The following is a 19,332-nucleotide window of genomic DNA, read 5'->3' on the forward strand; positions in this document are numbered from 1 at the left end:
ATTTTTTCCAGTTGTGTCAGTGAGAACTTGCATTGGGGAATTCTGACAATTTTGCTGACAATTTGGCAAAAAAGTCAAAGAAATTTCAAAGTCTTCTTTGTTGTTAATGACAGTCGAACTCTTAAGCAGTGACTAACATACCTTAGATACAAAGGTAGATAGGATAGATGATAGAAGATGTTTTCATCTTGTACATTTAATTACTCTTTGTGGCTGACATTTCCAGACAAACAAGGGTATTCATCTTGTAAAATGATAAGCAATAGTGTAAAATTGAGAGGTCGTGTGGAGTTTATGAGATATGAAAAGCGTGGTACTTTTCCCAAGTAAGTTTCAGAGAAACAGCCGAGAGTTCGTCATGCCCACAGGGGGCACGCTGTTAAAAGCTGTACAAACAGGGCAAGCTAACATCTGGGCTAATTATAATCTGCATTTGATCAAGTGCTGTGGCTTCTACTAAACTTACATGCCATCTGCACATATGCTGATTCTAAGTGTTTTTTATGAATAGTAACATCTTGAAGCCTGTAAGTAGTACAATTTAAGAATTTTTCTGCTGTCAGTCAAGGGGTTTGAACATTTTTGGGGCTAAAATTTGGGCAAAGATTCAAGAGATTCCGCTTTTGCTTAGCATTCGCACATGCAAGCTGTAGAATGAGCTGTGAAATTCTGATCTATTTCTGTCTGTGCCTTCAGTTTGATTGGTTAATGTTTTTCTCTCTTCTGTCACTCGAAATAAGCCCGATCTTCCCTGGGAGGGTGTTTTTATCAGACGTGGTATTTTTATTATGATCAAGATAAATGAAGAACTGATTAGTTTATGATACTGATTTCTGTGATATCAGTACAGATAAAGTAGATTATTTTTTTTCCAGTCTTCTTTAAGCGTTTTAGAGAATAGCAGACATAGATTATGCTGTGCTGGGTACATAAAGGGTAAAGTACTTCCCCTTCAGTTCAAGGAAGGTAGGCTGTGTTTGATGTACAGTGAAAAGCACTAGTTTTTGCCTTTGCCATATATATGCATATTTATTTATTACTTTTCTTGTAGATTGTAGATTTGGTTCTGGGAACCATAATTAATATAATTTGGGATCATTTTTACACCGAAAATGTCACATGTTTGTAAAGTGTGTTCAAATGTTGGGGTATTTGTAAACTATAAGAACTTGTACATTTCCATGCTGGAGTTTAGTTTGGCCTGTTCAGGCGTTTGGCAAACTGAGACAAGTAACAAAGAAAAACACAAAAAACAGGGGCAGCAGATGCAATTTATATGATAAAAACAAGTCATTTTAGCCAGTTGCTAGGTGAATGCTAGGCAACGAGATGGTGTCATAATATATCCTGCATAATTCAGCTTTTGTGGATATGAAACTAAAACAGTAGGAGTGTCTAAATGGTAAAAAAAAATGGATCAGATGATTGCCAAGCAACATGATGACATAGCTGATGTAGATGAGAACCCTCAGGAGTCTAAAGACGTACAAGGAGGAATCGTCTCATGAAGCACCGAAACACATAGATAGAGATTTGGTGCATGATAACAATGTGAAAACCCTTTTTTCACTTGTACTTCAACTAACCTTTGCAATGCTTTAAAAATAAACTGCCTCTAGTACCTCTTTCAAACTTATTACTTTGGTTATTTTAGTTAATTCTGGTAACTGTATAGATGGGCGGGGGTGCGTCTTGTCTTTGGAAGAAGAAAAAGGAAGTTGAATAAGCGACACAGTGACTCAGCTATTTTGCCTTTATTTTATTTACAACATAATTTATTAATTATTTACATGATTAATTCCTTCTAAACATTTACAAAGTGTAGCTTACTTAAAAAAAATATGATTACACATAAAGTGTACGATTATACCATGTAATGGAAGGTTTTTTAAGGCTGAAAATGTTAGCTGTATGGGTTCAGGTATAATTTAGGGAAGAATAAAAAATAAAAATATAAACTAAAACTGTGTGGGATAGGGGGACACCACATAAAACACTCCCACACGCTCATACACACGACAGGTAGGTCTACTGTGTAACTGCTACCTCAGTGTCTCAGAAGTAAAGGTTCAGATGTTCACATGAGAACAATGAGATATTCAAACTTTCCAGAGAATGCTTGGTGTATTTACAAGTACGCCCACATATATAGTCATTAAATCCAGCAGTGACACAAGCAAATTTCTCCCACATTAAATAAGGTTTCATCGTGACTTTGGCATCATGACAACTTAACTGATAGCCCCAAGACACCAGCTGATCAACCCTTTCTTTTATAATTTTACATTTTTATTTATTTATTTATTTTTGTTTAGGTTTGTATTTTATTGGGGTAAAAAAAAAAACACAACAAAAACAAAAAACTCCTATAAAACTGGCTGTTAAAAAGATGCTTACAGTGAAAATAACTCATTTTTTACTAATAGATGCGAACGGGTCAGGGCATTTTGCCACCTCGTGCCTCCAGTCAAACAATGTTCAGCAGCCTTTCAAAATCAAATCAAATCTCCTTGTGTCATGTCATCAGTCGATGGGTGTGAGAAAGTGAAAAGAGGACGTTGTCAGCTACAAGGACACAAGAAACACTTCAGCTGCGCAATACAGAGGTAAGAAGAGCAATTTATCTGGTATCCACTTGTTACTGTGTCATAGTTAATCTCAGCTATATTTTTCCACATTTCTATTTGCACCTAAAACATGACAAAAGTAATCATCTGGTGCACTGTGACATTTGTGCAGGATATTATTTCAGTACATAGCGAGGTTAAAATATTGTTACCTACTGTCACTCAGGCTAAAGCTAGCGGAAGATTTAGAGGCAACATTTTTTAGCAAGTTTAAATAAACTAGTTTTACATCCATGCTGTTGCCTCGCCTAGTTGTCTTTTCTGTTTTCATTTTCAGGATCTTCTCTTCCTTGTTAAATAAATGAAATTTTATAATGCTAAATTTCAGAGCTACAAATATTCGCCCCTTATGTGGTGACTAAAACAAAAAAGGTCGGTCACAATATGAATCAGTTGTTTTGTGCACGCACTTGTTTCATTTTGAAAATGTGCGAGTCAACATGCGAGGTCAAAATCCTTAATGGCGCCGCTGCTGTTATTGTTCATAAAAAAAGAGAGAGAACATCTAAATATATTGTTTGCACTTCAAATAAAAGTATAAAAAGTAGCAGAAGTGTCAGTTTAGAAGATGTATGACACCACAACAGGGTTATCCTCACTGAGGGCTTTGTGCAGGTGGCAGGCTGTATTTCTTAAGGAAACCTCAAGCTTTGGCATTGTAACTGAACACGTACAGGTGCACGACATCTAAGTGCACGAGGCTCTAAAAGTGACATGAAAGAGTTGGCTTATCAGACTCCTGCAGCTTTCTGATACATGATTTTTTTTTGCCTCCCATCAGTTCAGTCGACACTCTGCCATGCCAAGATCGTTCCTCGTCAAGAGTAAAAGGACTCACCTCCTCAGCCCGTCTAAGGATGCCTTTAGACAGCAGTGCCTATCCCAGAGAGATGCTGAGGTGCCAGTGGCTGGAAAGGACGGCAGACGTCCTGAAGATGCTGCGCAGCCTTCGTCCCCCATCTATGGGGTCAAAGATTTTGCGGCCGAAGCCTACTTGCCGTGGAGTCGGGTGGCGGTCCGATCTCACAGTGACCCCACGCAGGACCGTTGGCCTTCAGGTATGAATATTTCTAGCATTGTTTGTGTATGTCTGTGTATACCTGAGCTTGAAATACTACCACAGTAAATACGCAATGTGTGTCAATGTGGCTTGTTATTTAAAACAATACCAAACGGATTCCGGTTACACCAAAGTTCTTTGTTTTTCTTGTACTCAAAGCCACAAAAAGAAATGCAAAAATGGTTCAGAATGATTCACACATCAATGAACTAATGACATTTGTATTCTCATTCTTAAAAAAAAGCCCCCTTGGAGAAAATAAACGCTCCTCTGCTGGTCTCGCCGTGGTTGGCAGACAGACACCAAGCATCTGAGAGAGAGCGAGAGCTGGAGAGACTGGTCTTCATGTTAGTCAACCACACATCGCACACTGACCTCAAATCCCCCGTCAGTGATTGCCCGCTGTGCGAGAAGGTAGGAGGCCTGTGGGTTGTGAGAATTATTAGTCTTTGCTGTTGATGTTCTTATCAGTGTCACAGAGAAAAAGAAATCACAAGTGGAGAGAATACTCTGAACCGCTTCATCTGTCTGTGCGTTCTCATGAGGAGGAATTTGAAATGAGTCCTGATCTCTCTAAAACTTTATTGATAAGAAGGTTTTGTTTGCATTTAGAATGCACGCGTTCGTATACGATCATAAGCTGTATGCTAAGTTGGAAGCTCATATCCAGAAAAATCTCTCTGCTTTTTGAATCAGCATCGATGACAGTCTAAAAAACGTTTATGCTGTTTAAATTGAACATCATTTGTAATCAGCTGTCCTGTTTCCTAACTGGAGCTGATGTTGGATTTTTGAGCTCACACTGATTTCAATAGTCTATAAAAAGACATAAAAGATTAAAAAACAAAACAAAACAGGATTTTGTTGTTGACCCTGTTTGTGTGAGCTGGAAATATTTGCTAATGCCCTCCTGGACAGAATGATACGGAATATTTGAGGATCTTTATAATAATTTCTAAATATGACAAATGTATTTTTGGCACATCTTATTATTGAACAGATGACACATTTGCTTATAACAGCGGTATGTGTTCACAAGTTTTAACTATTTATTGTGATTTCTAGCAGCATCGCAAATACAAAAGGTTTATTATAATAGATAATTAATGCAAAGCTGGCTGACGCCTAAGCCGCGTGTTCTCCAAATATTAAGAAAAGACCTTTTATTACCTTTATTCAAATGTTTTGCTGAAGATGAAATTCAATTTAAACAATCGAGGTGCTTTAACAGGCGCCGTCTGGAAACAAACGAAGAGTGAGTGCAGTGTTTGCAGAGCATGCTTAGAAAGCTGAAAGTAACAGTTCATGCAATATTGCATCAACCTACATGCGCCAGTCAGATGCAGCCTGCAAGGAATATTGCCATTTACTTTGGTTACTCACAAAAACAATTGCACTTTTAAATGATTGTGCACACTGTTTGAGCACCACTGGAGAATTGGCACAGCTGTAGCTCATCATGTTTTGTGAAAGCTTTGACATTTTGGGAAATGAGATAGATGAGATAAGTTATAACCCAACGACTGGAGACGAGAAGGAAGCAGCCAGCCCAGCTCTGCCCTCGGTGCCAAAATCTGCTTACAAGTGCCTCTCGTTGTTTTATTATGGATCGAACAAATGAAATGCAACAGTACACTAACATTAGACACTGATTACTTGTTGCAATCGTATTTCCAAGGCAATGGCGTTTTGATACAAAGCAATTTTCCATACTGATGAGCTGTTTAAATTCCCCTTATTTAAATAGCTTCTCACTAGTATTCTTCTTCATTGTCTGCCTCCTACAGTCCCTTTCAGAAGTCTTAATACCAGGAGGTGGTCTACAGGTTTGTAATGTTTTCTCTTCTCCACTGGCAACATCCCCCACGGCCACAGACATCTCCCACATGCCCTTTGGCTTCAGAACAATCAGCAGCTATGGTAGAGCTAAGGTACAGTAGCCTGATAATACTCAGACTCATAATAAGCTGAACCAAGCTAATCAACATGGTTCTTAATAGCTGTGTGTTTGTGTGTATAAATGTGCAGGAGCGTAGTTTTGGCTGCAAGGTGTGCGGAAAGGTGTTCAAGCGTTCGTCCACCTTGTCAACCCACCTCCTCATCCACTCAGACACTCGACCCTACCCCTGCCAGTACTGTGGCAAAAGGTTCCACCAGAAGTCAGACATGAAGAAACACACCTTCATACACACAGGTGGGTGAACGCAACAGTTTGATTTAAACCTTGCTCTTAAATGCTCCAGCTCTGAAAAAAAAAAAAAAAGTTCTCCTGCCCCCTTTTTTTCCCTCATCTGCTCAGGTGAGAAACCGCATGTGTGTAAGGTGTGCGGTAAAGGATTCAGCCAAAGCTCCAACCTCATCACCCACAGCCGAAAGCACAGCAGCTATCGGCCGTTCAGCTGCCCCCGTTGTCAGCTCAGCTTCCAGCGCAGGGTTGATCTACAGCGCCACCAAGAGACGCAGTGTGGTTACGGGGACATGTACACTCAAACCTGAGCCCATGAAGCAAAGAAAGTAAAAGTGGGCAGGGTGACATCTGTTGTAAATGTAAAAGTCTGAAAAATATGCTTTTAGTAATAACATGCTTAGAAGGGAATAAAGGCAGACTGGTTAGCTTGAAGAACTCTACAGGGACATCTTTGATTAAAACTCCCAAAAGTCATTCACAAATGATGATAAGGTTATTTTCTAAAGATTTTTTGCAAAGCAAACGTGTTCCGAAGGTAATGAGATGTTATTTCCATTGCAATATACGTGCGCCTGTGCGTGATTGTCCCATTACTGACTGAAGAGCATGCTTAATGTCCTGCTGCTGGGTCATGACACAGATGACTCACAGTGATCACTCACAGGATTCCCCTTGACTACTGCATGCACATGAAGTCTAGTTTGAATTTGCTTTATAAAAATAAAATAAAAACACTTTGTTACCATTTCAACAGCACATTTGGTAAAAGTGTTTAAAGTTGCAATATTGTTACATTAAAGTGGTCAGTCGCTTAAAAAAGAACAAAAGACATCCTTCCTGTTTTGGTATATCAGCCGCAGAGTTGTGTGCCTTATCTTTAAGCTAATTGAAGTAATTGGTGTCTTGCAGTTTAAAGCAGCAGCAATGGCTAATTGAGAAGAAAAACCAACAAAAATCACACAGGAACTGTTTTCTTTCTACACCAACCAGCCATCTATCTTAGCAGGTAGCTCCAAGACAGGCCGTGCTTATGTGAGCACATGTGTATTAAAGTGTACTGAAGATCTACCCAGAGTTCAAGTTTAAGAATGATCACATCCCACCCAGATGTCAGCAGGTTCAGCAGTTTAGTTACAAATATGAGACACATATTTGTAACACAGGCTGCTGGGCTGAATTGCAAATGTGCGTTTTCATATCAAAATGTCAATGTTTCTATGCAGCTGCTTTCCTGTGATGTTGTGCTTTAAACTATGACCATAAGACATGAAAGGAGGCTTCCATCATTAAAACCATTTTCTTTATCACATGAAACGAGAGCTGCTGAGTCTTTAAGCTCGGAGTCTGTCCCTACACAGCTCCTGTCCATGTCAGTCTTCCGTTAATCACGTATTATTTTTTTAAATGTATCAAATCGGACAATAATAAATATCAAAGTAGACTGAGAGCTTAAGTCCCCTGTAATTAAATGTAATTTCAGTGTATTTTATTTAAAACTACAATCTAATTATATTTAGCTACAAAAGCTTAAAGGCAGTGACACTGGTATAAGGCGGTAAAAAGTTTATTATACTGTAAGTAAATTTAAGTAAGTTTAAGCAGATGTAAATATTGTGAATGAATTCTGGATAGTGAGCAATTTCATGGTAATTTTGGGAAAAATAAGCAATATTTTCCAATCTTAAAATATGCTGTCCTTTTCAAGGCTTGGGCCATATTATGGAGTTATTATGTTCTTTACATCTTTATTTCATATTCATTATGTTGATGTGGATGATGGATTAATTATTATTAATTATTAATTATTCAACTGTCCTTTTATTTTACCACTATAAATGTGACAAGGACTGATCTGCCTTTCCAACTTACCAAAAATACAGTTGAAATTTGCAGGCTTATATGATCCTGTAACGATAAAACCAAGAGCCAAGTCTAACTTTTTTCACTATGACTGTTTAAACATAACTTTGAAAATGAGTGTTTGCTTTCCTGTCAAACACTGGAAAATTAGGCAAAGTTAAACCGCCCCCTAATTCAGCCTGTGTCCCAAAAAGGAAAGCGTACAATGGAAGATACTTTTCAAGAAAATGATCAAGATATTACACAGTGCTTAAAACTACTTCGATGTCATTTCTGTCTCCTTCGCTGTAAAGTTCCAAGAATTTGGTCCACTTTAAATGAGTTACAGTATCATTATTGCTTTGTTTCCTGTAAAAACCTGACTTGTTACCCCCTTATTCTAGTGTGCCTACCTTTAAGAATCAGTAGGTTAATACACTGAATTATTATAATTTCAAATAAAATACATCAAGATTCCATTTAATGAAAGGGAAAATCCACCCTTAATTTACTGACTGTATTATAAAGTGTTACCAATTAGACTTTTTCCAATAAGTGCAATACTGTTAAGTTACTGCGTTCCATTTTCCCCTGCTGCTTGATAGTGTCATCCTCTGCGTGTGCAGATGGTGTTGGAGAGAGGACAGGACGGATGGGACTTAACAGTGAGATGTTTATTTAGGATGGGTGAAAAACCAAACAAGAATACAAAACAAAAGGCAAAAGGAGACTCAGACTAACTAAACTGGGCAAAAGTAAACACTAGGAACACAGAACATGGAACCTGAAACATGGAGGGAGGTGAACTGACGTCCCGGCGAGGGACAAAGAGGAACTGACACAGTGAGGGTGATTAGGGAAAGCGGCGGCACGTGGGAACACAGGAGGGACAAATTAGGAATAACAAGACAGAGGAAACCAAACTGAACACAAACATGAGACGAGGGACTGCCAAAACAGGAAGTAGCACGCCCACCAAGGGGATAAAAAACATGGAAACACACGACAGACTGGGGGAGACAAAGGATGAAACACAGGGAGAAGAACGTGGAGAGCACAGAGTCAGGCTGTGAGAGACAGGGCGAGAGACATGACAGACGGGAGGGGACACCAAGCAACAAACCACAGACACCAGATCATGGGAGCGGGAACATAAACCCATAACCCTAAAGTAACCCTAAAGACCTCGAATAATATAGCAGGGAAATGACCAAACTCTACCATTTCTAGTCACAAGAACTAAACAAGAAAACCAACTTAATAAAATCACAAAATACATTTAACAAGATTCAAAAGGTCCAAAACACAGAACACAACAAATCGATCATTTCTTGAACTGAAACATCCAAAATGGAGAAACAAGTCTGGTCTTTTTTGCACGGTAACTGCCACAGTCTGAACCCCTGAGCAAGGCACAGAGATACATTTCACACCCAGATGCTGTCTACATCTCTTTGATGACTGCAGGATGTAAACATCAATGGCTCCGTCTCCGGTTGAGCTGCGAAACAGCCCAGCAGCACTTCTCAGTTTTCAAAGACAAAATTAAGGTTACTGCACCTTTCAAAATAAATCAGCACAATTGTGTGAAAGGTGTTACTTTTGTTACTTCAAACCCAAAGATAACAATCAGCCACGGCATGTTTCCCTTAAGCTTTACTAAGCATGTTTTGTCTATGACTTTGACGTTATGGTTATGCTGTTGAGATGGTTACATTTTTTTGAGACACGAGACAGAAAGATTGAGACAGATTTTAGCTTTAATACGTTTTATGTTTCCCACATACACAAAAGATTTCGCACACAGATAAACGCAGTTTTAACATCCAGCTGATTCACAACATAAATAGTGAAAACAAGTGTAAAAAGCTGACTGTTCAGACAGGCACACTGTGACCTCATCTTTGACCTCGCGTTCGCTCTGTACGGGCAAAAAAAATAACGTGGTTTCAGAGTGACTCGCTCGACCATGTTTAGGTTCTGTCAGATTCATATATGTGCCTCCACATGTGATGATTCGCTGCTGCTTTTGAAATGACTCTGCATCGAATGGTTGACAACACCACACAAGACAAAGAAGCTCCTTTTCACTTTGAGTCAAAACTCTTGACTCTTCGCTGCGATGAATAAGCGGCGCTGTATTCACTTTAGCATATACAGTATCAGTCTCTTACATTTCGGATGCACGGCAACGAGCCGTACTCGTGAGGAGAAATGCCCACACATGCACGCACACACACACACAAAGAGAGAGACAAGGCAGCTGCACACACAGAAGTTGTTGAAACCTCTGTCCCAGTTCTCCGTTCTCAGATTTGCAGGAGGAAATCCTGAGAAAGAGATAAAAGAATAACACTGTTCAGACCTATCGGGCATATCAAAGTTGAAATCTGCAGGTGCTCGACATAATGCTGATATATTTTCTGGAAACGACGGCGCTTCTAACCACAACAGTTTATTTTAAATGCACAGCTTTGACATTAGGTCTTTGCAGCCCAGCTGGAGTAAGACGTACAGTTCAACGGCACGGCGGTAGATCCACACTTCTTTAAGTGAAACATAGTTAGAGTTTATAAGCTACCAAATGCCACTGTCGCTTTCACTTTAATGGTGGTTCAGTCATCACCCTAAAATAACAAGTGGTCTTATTAAAGTGGTGAAGTATATCCATGAAATTGTATTTTTGCACTAACAAGCTCATTCCCAAAAAGGTATCAGACAAATACTTGGGATTTCTCAGTATGGTTTGCAGTGTGTCCTCAAAAAAATTGAGGAAACTGGACAAGTCGAACGCAGCCACAGCCATCTGTAAAACACGGCGGAGGCTCTGTCGTGGCTGGAGGTGCATTTAAGCCAGATGTGTGGAGGATATTGTCAAAATTGATGGAATTTTCCTTAAATACAGCATCTCCATGCATGCAAGCGTTTCATTAAATTGCTGCACAATAAAAGAAATTAAGGCTGACCCAAATCCTCAGCACAGCAATGTAGGTTAACTGTTGATTCTAGATTGGCTGTAAATATGGATCAGTGTCTCTCTGTGTTAACCCTCCCTGGCAACCTGTTCAGAGTATACTCCTCCACATGACATGTTCCCCCAAAAGGCACCCTGTGAACCTCATAGTGATGACCAAGTTTTATAATCCCCCCTCAAACTAGAAAGTCGCACTGATAGTGAAATCAGAATATGTTCACAAAATGTAACAGTAATAAAATGTGTGCTTGACACAGTGTAACACATTTAATTCCCCTTTGAGTTACCTTCACCATCAGCTCTTACCTCACACTGAGCTCGAGGACTGATCAGACACTGAAGGCGGGTTCCAGATGTTTTGTTCTCCACGAGTCTGGTCTGTTAGATGATCTCTATAAGATGCTGGCCGCTCCGCTGTGGAATAATACAGAAAATATGCAGATAATAAGGTGTATCCTGTTTTCCATCTTTGAAATGAATTTGGGTTTACTGCTAAAACTGCTCTCTGTTCAAAGCACACGATGAAATTTAAGTTATGATAATTTGGAAGTTTCTAGCAGCGTGAATACATCCACAGATTGATATGCTTTAATTTCTGTGCCTTCAAACTGAAAATGTGAAATATGTAGGGATGGGTATCGTTTAGGTTTTATCCGATACCGGTGCCAAATCGGTACTTTTGAAACGGTGCCGGTGCTCAAACGGTGCTCAAACCTGTGCTTAAAGAATGGAGAACACAAAATTGGTCCAAAAACCTCTCATGTTCAGCTGGTTTTTGTAAAAAGATAACAATGTTAGCCTTTTCTGCAGCTATGGGGCATATATGGTATCACTCTTGGCTGGAAGCAGTGCTTAAACAATGGAAAAAACACAAACTTTGTCCAAAAACCTCTCATGTTTAACTGTTTTCCACTTTTTCTTTGGTCATTTTAGCCTTTTTGGCCAGGGTGAAGGGAGTATCTGCCATCAAACAAGAAGACAGCCGCATGTAGCTATGATGATGTTTGCTAGTTCACCTTACATGCATTAATGTAATAACGTGGTTAGCCTACTCAACGTAAATTACACACGAACAACATTAAGCTACTCACGCAGAGAAGAACGGCTGCTGCTGCCATCATCATCCGTCATCATTTCTGCTACACTGGCAGGGCTAGGGGCCAGGACTCTATTCTTCATGTTTTTGGGGGATGTTGCATAACAGGCAACCCACCCGCAGTAGATGTGCTCGGTGTGAGGTCTCGCAGCAAGCTATGTCACTACCCGATCCGTACCGGAAACCCGATCGGTACCCCGCATGCGCAAATCTTACGTCACTTCCTCTCTTTGCCAACATTGCGACATTCAATATATTTGATTGATTTCCTGGTTTAAACCAAATGGAGCTTGTAAATCTAGAATAGACTATTGGCTAGGAAGTGACATCATTCTTAGCCACACTGTAAAAGTTGCAATGTCAAATGCACCTCTATCTGATCATTGCTTTATTGAACTGTGCTTAGAATCGGAAATTAGACAATCAAATAAAAGAACTTATTGGAAGTTCAATGCCAAACTTTTACAAAATGAAGACTACTGCAACATAGTCAAAAAAATTATAAAAGATATTATGGCTGATCATCTAATTGTAGGATATATCAATAAATGGGAATTCATTAAATTCAAAATTAGAGAATTTAGTATTCAATTCAGTAAAAACATAAGTCAAAAGCAAAGAGAATATGAATGTAAATTATTCCAAGAAATTACTTATTGCTGTAGTAAAGATGATCTAAATACCCAAGAAAGGAGTAAACTTATGGAGTTGCAAACTAAATTAGATCAGCTCTACCTAAATAGAGCAGAAGGAGCTTTTGTGCGTTCACGGGCCAAGTGGATTGAGGAGGGGGAAAGAAATTCTTCATATTTTTTTAATTTAGAAAAGAGCAGACAGAAAAGAAATTTTATATCTTCTCTGTTAATTGATGGCATTGAATGTGACGACCCTAAAATTTTGGAGAATGAAACTTATACATTCTATTCCAATTTATACTCCTCACAGTTCTCCCAAGCAGATTGTGATGTCTTTTTTGATCAAATAGATAATCTGATCCCTAAAATTGATGAATCATTTAAGGAATTATGTGAATCTGACTTCAGAATTGAAGAGTTAGATGCATCTGTTAAGAAAATGGCACTTAATAAATCCCCTGGTCCAGATGGGCTTACAGTTAATTTCTTCCAATTTTTTTGGGAAGACTTACGGGAAATTTTATTCAAAGCTATACTGGCCAGTATTGAAAAGGGAGAATTGATGTCTAGCATGAAACAAGGATTAATTACATTAATTCCTAAACCAAACAAAGATAAACGACAATTGGATAACTTAAGGCCCATAACTTTATTAAATACAGATTATAAAATTTTCTCTAGCTCAGTTGCAACAAGGCTCAAACAAGGGGTTTCAAGTATAATTAGTGAGACACAATCAGGGTTTTTGAAAGACAGGAACATTCATAATAATATCAGATTGGTTTTAGACTTACTGGACTACAATGATCTGATTAGTGATGACAGTTTTATTCTTTTCTTGGACTTTTATAAAGCTTTCGATTCAGTAGAACATCCTTTTATTTTAGAAACACTAACTCGATTTGGATTTGGGGATAAATTTAGGAAGATAATAGATATACTGTATAATGATATAAATAGCTCTGTGTCATTAGGCTATGGCACTGGTAAAAGATTTAGCGTCAAAAGAGGAATTAGGCAAGGGTGTGGAAGCTCTCCGTTGTTGTTCATAATGGTTGTGGAGATGCTCGCAATTCTAATTAAAAACAGCAGCGTTGCCGGAATTGAGATTATGGACAATTCTTTAATAATTAGTCAACTTGCGGATGACACTACTCTTTTCTTAAAAAATGAACATCAGATTCCCCTGGTAAAACAAATAATCACTACATTCTCAAAAGCTTCAGGCTTAAAGTTAAATTTAAATAAATGTGAATTATTGGCATTAAAGGAGTGTAATTCACAATTACTGTACGATATAAAGGTGAAGAAGGAGGTAAAATATTTGGGCATCACAATTTCAAAAGATCACAAAGTCTTAGAAAAAGTAAATATTTTAGATAATGTTGACAAATGTAAGACAATCCTAAATAAGTGGTTACAAAGAGACATCACAATTTTTGGAAGAATATTATTAACCAAAATGGATAGTTTATCTAGATTTATATATCCAGCTTACTCTCTATCAATATCGAATAAAGTTATTAAAACAATTAATAGCTTGAATTTTAATTTTATTTGGAGGAATAAGTGCCATTATATATCTAAAGATGATTTGGTTAAACCATACATTGAAGGCGGTGGAAACGCAATTGATTTTGACATAATGAATGGTGTTTTGAAACTTAAATGGTTAAAATCCTTCCTAAATAATCCACACTCCATTTGGTTTTTTATACCAAGTAAGGTCTTTAACACACTAGGGGGTATCGACTTTCTCCTAAAGTGTGACTTTGAAATTACTAAGCTACCTGCTAAACTCTCTGAATTCCATAAACAGGTCCTTCTTTATTGGAAAATGTTATTTAAACATAATTTCACTCCACATAATAGCCCAATTTGGAACAATAGATATATACTGATGAACAGAAAATCTATTTTTATTCAAGATTGGTTATCAAAAGGTGTTTGGGCAATTGCCCATTTTGTAGATGAGGAAGGACATGTTCTAGGACATCAAGATTTTTGCCAAAAGTTTAATATCCAATGTTCTAAAAGTAAATTTAATCGGGTTATAAAATCCATTCCATTGTCACTTAAAAACATAGTTGTAAATGATATAATATATTCTGACATCTCCCCCAAGTTAAGGCAATTATATATAGATGGTATTCGATTTTGTGATGTTAAATGCAACAATAAGTTTCTTAGATCTTCATTAAGGAGTCTTTATTCTCCAAATTTACTTAGACGTAATTACATATTAAAAGATTTCCAAAGGGAAGAAATTGAAAAAATAAGAACTGATTATATCACCTTCCCTATCCCTCCTAAAGGGAAAGAAGTCCAATTTAAAATCTTGAATAAAATTTACCCGACAAATAGACTCCTTAGTGATAGATTCAAAATAGAAACGGGTAATTGTGTATTTTGTGAAACAGAAGAGGAGGATTTGGACCATCTATTCTTTTTGTGCAATTTTATACAAATATTTTGGTTGGATTTTCATACCTGGCTTTATTCCAGTGGGATTCAAATTACCCCATTTACCTTAAATATGATAATGTTTGGAGTGTTTTTGAAAGAAAAGAAAGCTAATTATGGTGTTAATGTGTTATTAATCTTGTGTAAGTATTTTATACATAAATGTCGCTTTTTTAAGATTAAACCAACACTGGCTCACTGGAAAAACGACCTAAACCTGTTGGTTAAATCTTTGACTTTAGTTAAAAAGAAAAAGGCTGCTTTTTTTGTTTCCTTTGTAGAAGATTTTGATTTAGTGAGTTAATAATCTGTTAATTTATGTGACCCCATCTTTATATTTTATTTTCACTATATATGAAAGTTGCTAATATGTAAGAAATGTTTATTCTCTGAATCTGTAATATATGGTGCATTTTGTTTGTATGTTTATATTACTAATAAAAGAAAACCAAAAAAACCAAAAAAACTTATAGTACGTAGTACGCGTAGTGCGCGTACTTCAAGCGTGCAGACCCTGAATTGGGACACAGCCTAAGTACGCACGCAGGAGCTTTCTGATTGGTTCTCACCTCCGTCGCTCTATTGATGATGTCCTTCCTGTTCACCCTAAGAACACGTGTAGGGTGTACATTTTCGAGCTGAGGGGAATAACGGCAACAAAACATCGCCGTTCAGACACCTTCGTATTTTTTTTCTGTGGAAGGCTTTACCGAGTAAGAGGGCAACATGGTGAAGACACGGTACAAGGGGAAAAGCTCAATAAACCCCTCAACATCCAGCAGCAACCCCGATCGAGCCAAAGGTGCTGGTGGAAACAACATGAGGCTGAATATGTACAGACAAAAACAAAGATGTGATAGCCGTGGAAAAGTCGTCAAACCTTTACAGTACCAGTCCACAGTAGCTCCGGGAACTGTTGCCAGAGTTGAACCTAACATCAAATGGTTTGCAAATACCCGTGTGATCAAGCAGTCATCCCTCCAGAAATTCCAGGAGGAGATGGAGGCAGTAAAGAAGGATCCATATCGTGTGGTGATGAGACAAAGCAAATTGCCTATGTCCCTTTTGCACGATAGAGTCAAAGCCCATAACTCTAAGGTTCACATTCTAGACACGGAGGGTTTTGAGAACACTTTTGGACCTAAGGCTCAAAGGAAGAGGCCCAGTCTTGTTGTGGGCGATGTCAAGGACCTTGTAGAGCAAGCTGAGGCCTCAGCCCTAAGTTATAATGCAGAAAATGACAAAGACCTGGTTACCGAGGACACAGGGGTCCGGGCGGAAGCACGTGAGGAGATTTTCAAAAAGGGTCAGTCCAAGAGAATCTGGGGAGAACTTTACAAGGTGATTGACTCATCTGATGTCATCATCCAAGTGCTGGATGCCCGAGATCCTATGGGAACACGGTCTAAGAGCATTGAAACGTATCTAAAGAAAGAGAAATCCTGGAAACATCTGATCTTTGTTCTAAACAAGTGTGACCTTGTGCCCACCTGGGTCACGAAACGTTGGGTGGCTGTTCTGTCTCAAGAATATCCCACTTTGGCTTTCCACGCCAGCCTCACAAACTCATTTGGTAAGGGCTCTCTCATCCAGCTGCTCAGGCAGTTTGGCAAGCTCCACACAGACAAAAAACAAATAAGTGTGGGTTTCATCGGATATCCAAATGTTGGAAAAAGCTCGATCATCAACACTCTGAGGTCAAAGAAGGTTTGCAATGTTGCACCCCTCGCTGGAGAAACGAAGGTGTGGCAGTACATCACTTTGATGAGGCGCATCTTCCTCATTGACTGCCCTGGTGTTGTCTACCCCTCAGAAGACAGTGAATCTGATATTGTTTTGAAAGGAGTAGTTCAAGTGGAAAAGATCAAGAACCCAGAGGAGCACATCGGTGCAGTACTGGAGCGGGCCAAACCAGAATACATTCAGAAGACCTACCGCATCCCTACTTGGAACTGTGCTGATGACTTTCTTGAGAAACTGGCGTTTCGCACAGGGAAACTTTTGAAGGGCGGTGAGCCAGATCTCGCCACAGTCTCTAAAATGGTATTGAATGACTGGCAGAGAGGACGTATCCCCTTCTTTGTGAAACCCCCTGGACCTGAAGGGGATCAAGAGGATGAGAAGCCACTGCCAGTTGCAGGACCGTCGGAGGTAGTAGAGCATGTGCAGAAGGAACAACCAGACAATCCGGACGCCATCTCAGAGGAACGTGAGGAAGAACAGCAGAGACAGAAGGAACAGGTCCAGAAGATTGTGGCTAATGTCAGACAAAACTTTGGCAAAATCAGTGTGGCTCCAGAGTTCAGCGAGGAAGACTTAGTTCCCATGGACATGCCTGATCTGGACATGTCAGATTTTTCTGGCTCTGATGGTGAGGAAGATGAGGGCACAGAGGAAAACGAAGGCAAAGAGGAAGATGCGACAAGCGTTGAACCAGCTGATGAAGTGACTGACATCTCTGAGCCCACAACCTCTCAGACTGAAAAGACAAACGGCAGCAAGAGTTCACGGGAGGTCATACGTGAGCTGGATGTGAAAATCGCCAAGTACAAGCAGTTTCTGGACCGAGCCAAATCCAATCGCTTCTCTGCAATCCGGATACCTAAGGCGCTTTCTGACAAAGTGTTCACAGACATCAAGACTAAACAGTCAGCAGCGACTAAGCAAGCACAGAAGAAAGCTCCAAACCAGAGGGGTAAAAAGAGGAAAGCTGAGGAGGGTGAGGACCTGGCCCAGCTGAACAGACTCACGTCTAAACAGAGAAGAGCAATGGATCGTGCTCAGAGGACGAAGAAAGTTGGCGTACGTTATTATGAAACTCACAATGTGAAGAACAAGAACAAAAAAATCCCCGCATCAGGCACAGAAGGTCAAAATACCAAGAAATCGAAGCACTAGACTGGAGTTGAATAAAATAAAACACACATGTAAGAAATCTGTATCTAAATTAGCCTGAAGCTATTTTTATTGGGATAAAAAAAGGTTGGCAGAAGGTGGAACACTAAGGTGGTCTTAATCAACTTGATGCCTTATCTTCATGACTGTTGTAACTTTGTCCCCTCAGTGCAGAACTGTATTTGAATGACATTTCATTCATCATATACAAGTGTACTGCTCTCTTGACGTTCAAGAGCAATGTGCAGTAGTTGTTTGAAGTGTACTTGTTATGCCAGAACAATAAAACATTTGTAAATTAAAAAAATAAATATATATATATATATATATATATATATATATATATATATATATATATATATATATATATATATATATATATATATACATAAAAAACACCCAGCACGCCCCTGCGGGCGGTTTATCCTTCAAGCTCGGGTCCTCTACCAGAGGCCTGGGAGCTTGAGGGTCCTGCGCAGTATCTTAGCTGTTCCCAGGACTGCGCTCTTCTGGACAGAGATCTCCGATGTTGTTCCCGGTATCTGCTGGAGCCACTCGCCTATCTTGGGAGTCACCGCACCTAGTGCTCCGATTACCACGGGGACCACCGTTACCTTCACCCTCCACATCCTCTCGAGCTCTTCTCTGAGCCCTTGGTATTTCTCCAGCTTCTCGTGTTCCTTCTTCCTGATATTGCTGTCATTCGGAACCGCTACATCGATCACTACGGCCGTCTTCTTCTGTTTGTCTACCACCACTATGTCCGGTTGGTTAGCCACCACCATTTTGTCCGTCTGTATCTGGAAGTCCCACAGGATCTTAGCTCGGTCATTCTCCACCACCCTTGGGGGCATCTCCCATTTTGACCTCGGGACTTCCAGGTTATACTCGGCACAGATGTTCCTGTACACTATGCCGGCCACTTGGTTATGGCGTTCCATGTATGCCTTGCCTGCTAGCATCTTGCACCCTGCTGTTATGTGCTGGATTGTCTCTGGGGCATCTTTACACAGCCTGCACCTGGGGTCTTGCCTGGTGTGATAGACCCCAGCCTCTATGGATCTTGTGCTCAGAGCTTGTTCTTGTGCTGCCATGATTAGTGCCTCTGTGCTGTCTTTCAGTCCAGCTTTGTCCAGCCACTGGTAGGATTTCTGGATATCAGCCACCTCCTCTATCTGCCGGTGGTACATACCGTGCAGGGCTCTGTCCTTCCACGATGGTTCCTCGTCTCCCTCCTCTTTCTTGGGTTTCTGCTGCCTGAGGTATTCACTGAGCACTCGGTCAGTTGGGGCCATCTTCCCAATGTATTCTTGGATGTTCGTTGTCTCATCCTGGACTGTGGTGCTGACACTCACCAGTCCCCGGCCCCCTTCCTTCCGCTTAGCGTACAGCCTCAGGGTGCTGGACTTGGGGTGAAACCCTCCATGCATGGTAAGGAGCTTTCTTGTCTTTATGTCAGTGGCTTCTATCTCCTCCTTTGGCCAGCCTATTACCCCAGCAGGGTACCTGATCACGGGCAGGGCGTACGTGTTGATGGCCCGGATCTTGTTCTTAC

The 19,332-nt window shown here is 39.8% G+C and overlaps 3 protein-coding genes across 4 annotated transcripts in view; 2 read left to right on the plus strand and 1 right to left on the minus strand.

The window, feature by feature from the left end:
* The first annotated feature begins 259 nt into the window (after positions 1–259).
* LOC309705947 (uncharacterized protein) lies at positions 260–6,301 on the plus strand. The gene is made up of 7 exons (XM_082532032.1): positions 260–326; positions 2,528–2,606; positions 3,409–3,685; positions 3,932–4,101; positions 5,475–5,618; positions 5,716–5,881; positions 5,987–6,301. Exons 3-7 carry the CDS (start codon positions 3,427–3,429, stop codon positions 6,181–6,183), a joined length of 936 nt encoding a protein of 311 aa, XP_082388158.1. The 5' UTR covers positions 260–326; positions 2,528–2,606; positions 3,409–3,426; the 3' UTR covers positions 6,184–6,301.
* A 2,072-nt stretch (positions 6,302–8,373) lies between these two features.
* The window catches only part of engl (endoglin, like), a 28,550-nt gene continuing 17,591 nt past the window's right edge, over positions 8,374–19,332 (minus strand). For both annotated transcript variants that reach the window (XM_082531943.1, XM_082531942.1), the window contains 2 exons: positions 10,995–11,102; positions 8,374–10,044 (listed from right to left, as the gene is read on the minus strand). In XM_082531943.1, coding sequence (XP_082388069.1) covers positions 10,996–11,102 — 107 coding nt within the window. In that variant the 3' untranslated portion in view covers positions 8,374–10,044; position 10,995. The remainder of the gene's footprint in view (positions 10,045–10,994; positions 11,103–19,332) is intronic.
* On the plus strand, positions 15,445–18,082 carry LOC309705883 (nucleolar GTP-binding protein 2-like). Its single transcript, XM_082531944.1, has one exon. It carries the CDS (start codon positions 15,609–15,611, stop codon positions 17,778–17,780), a length of 2,172 nt encoding a protein of 723 aa, XP_082388070.1. The 5' UTR covers positions 15,445–15,608; the 3' UTR covers positions 17,781–18,082.

The sequence above is a fragment of the Aulonocara stuartgranti genome (genome assembly GCF_965226115.1).
Source record: "Aulonocara stuartgranti genome assembly, chromosome: 4".
Lineage (NCBI taxonomy): Eukaryota > Metazoa > Chordata > Actinopteri > Cichliformes > Cichlidae > Aulonocara > Aulonocara stuartgranti.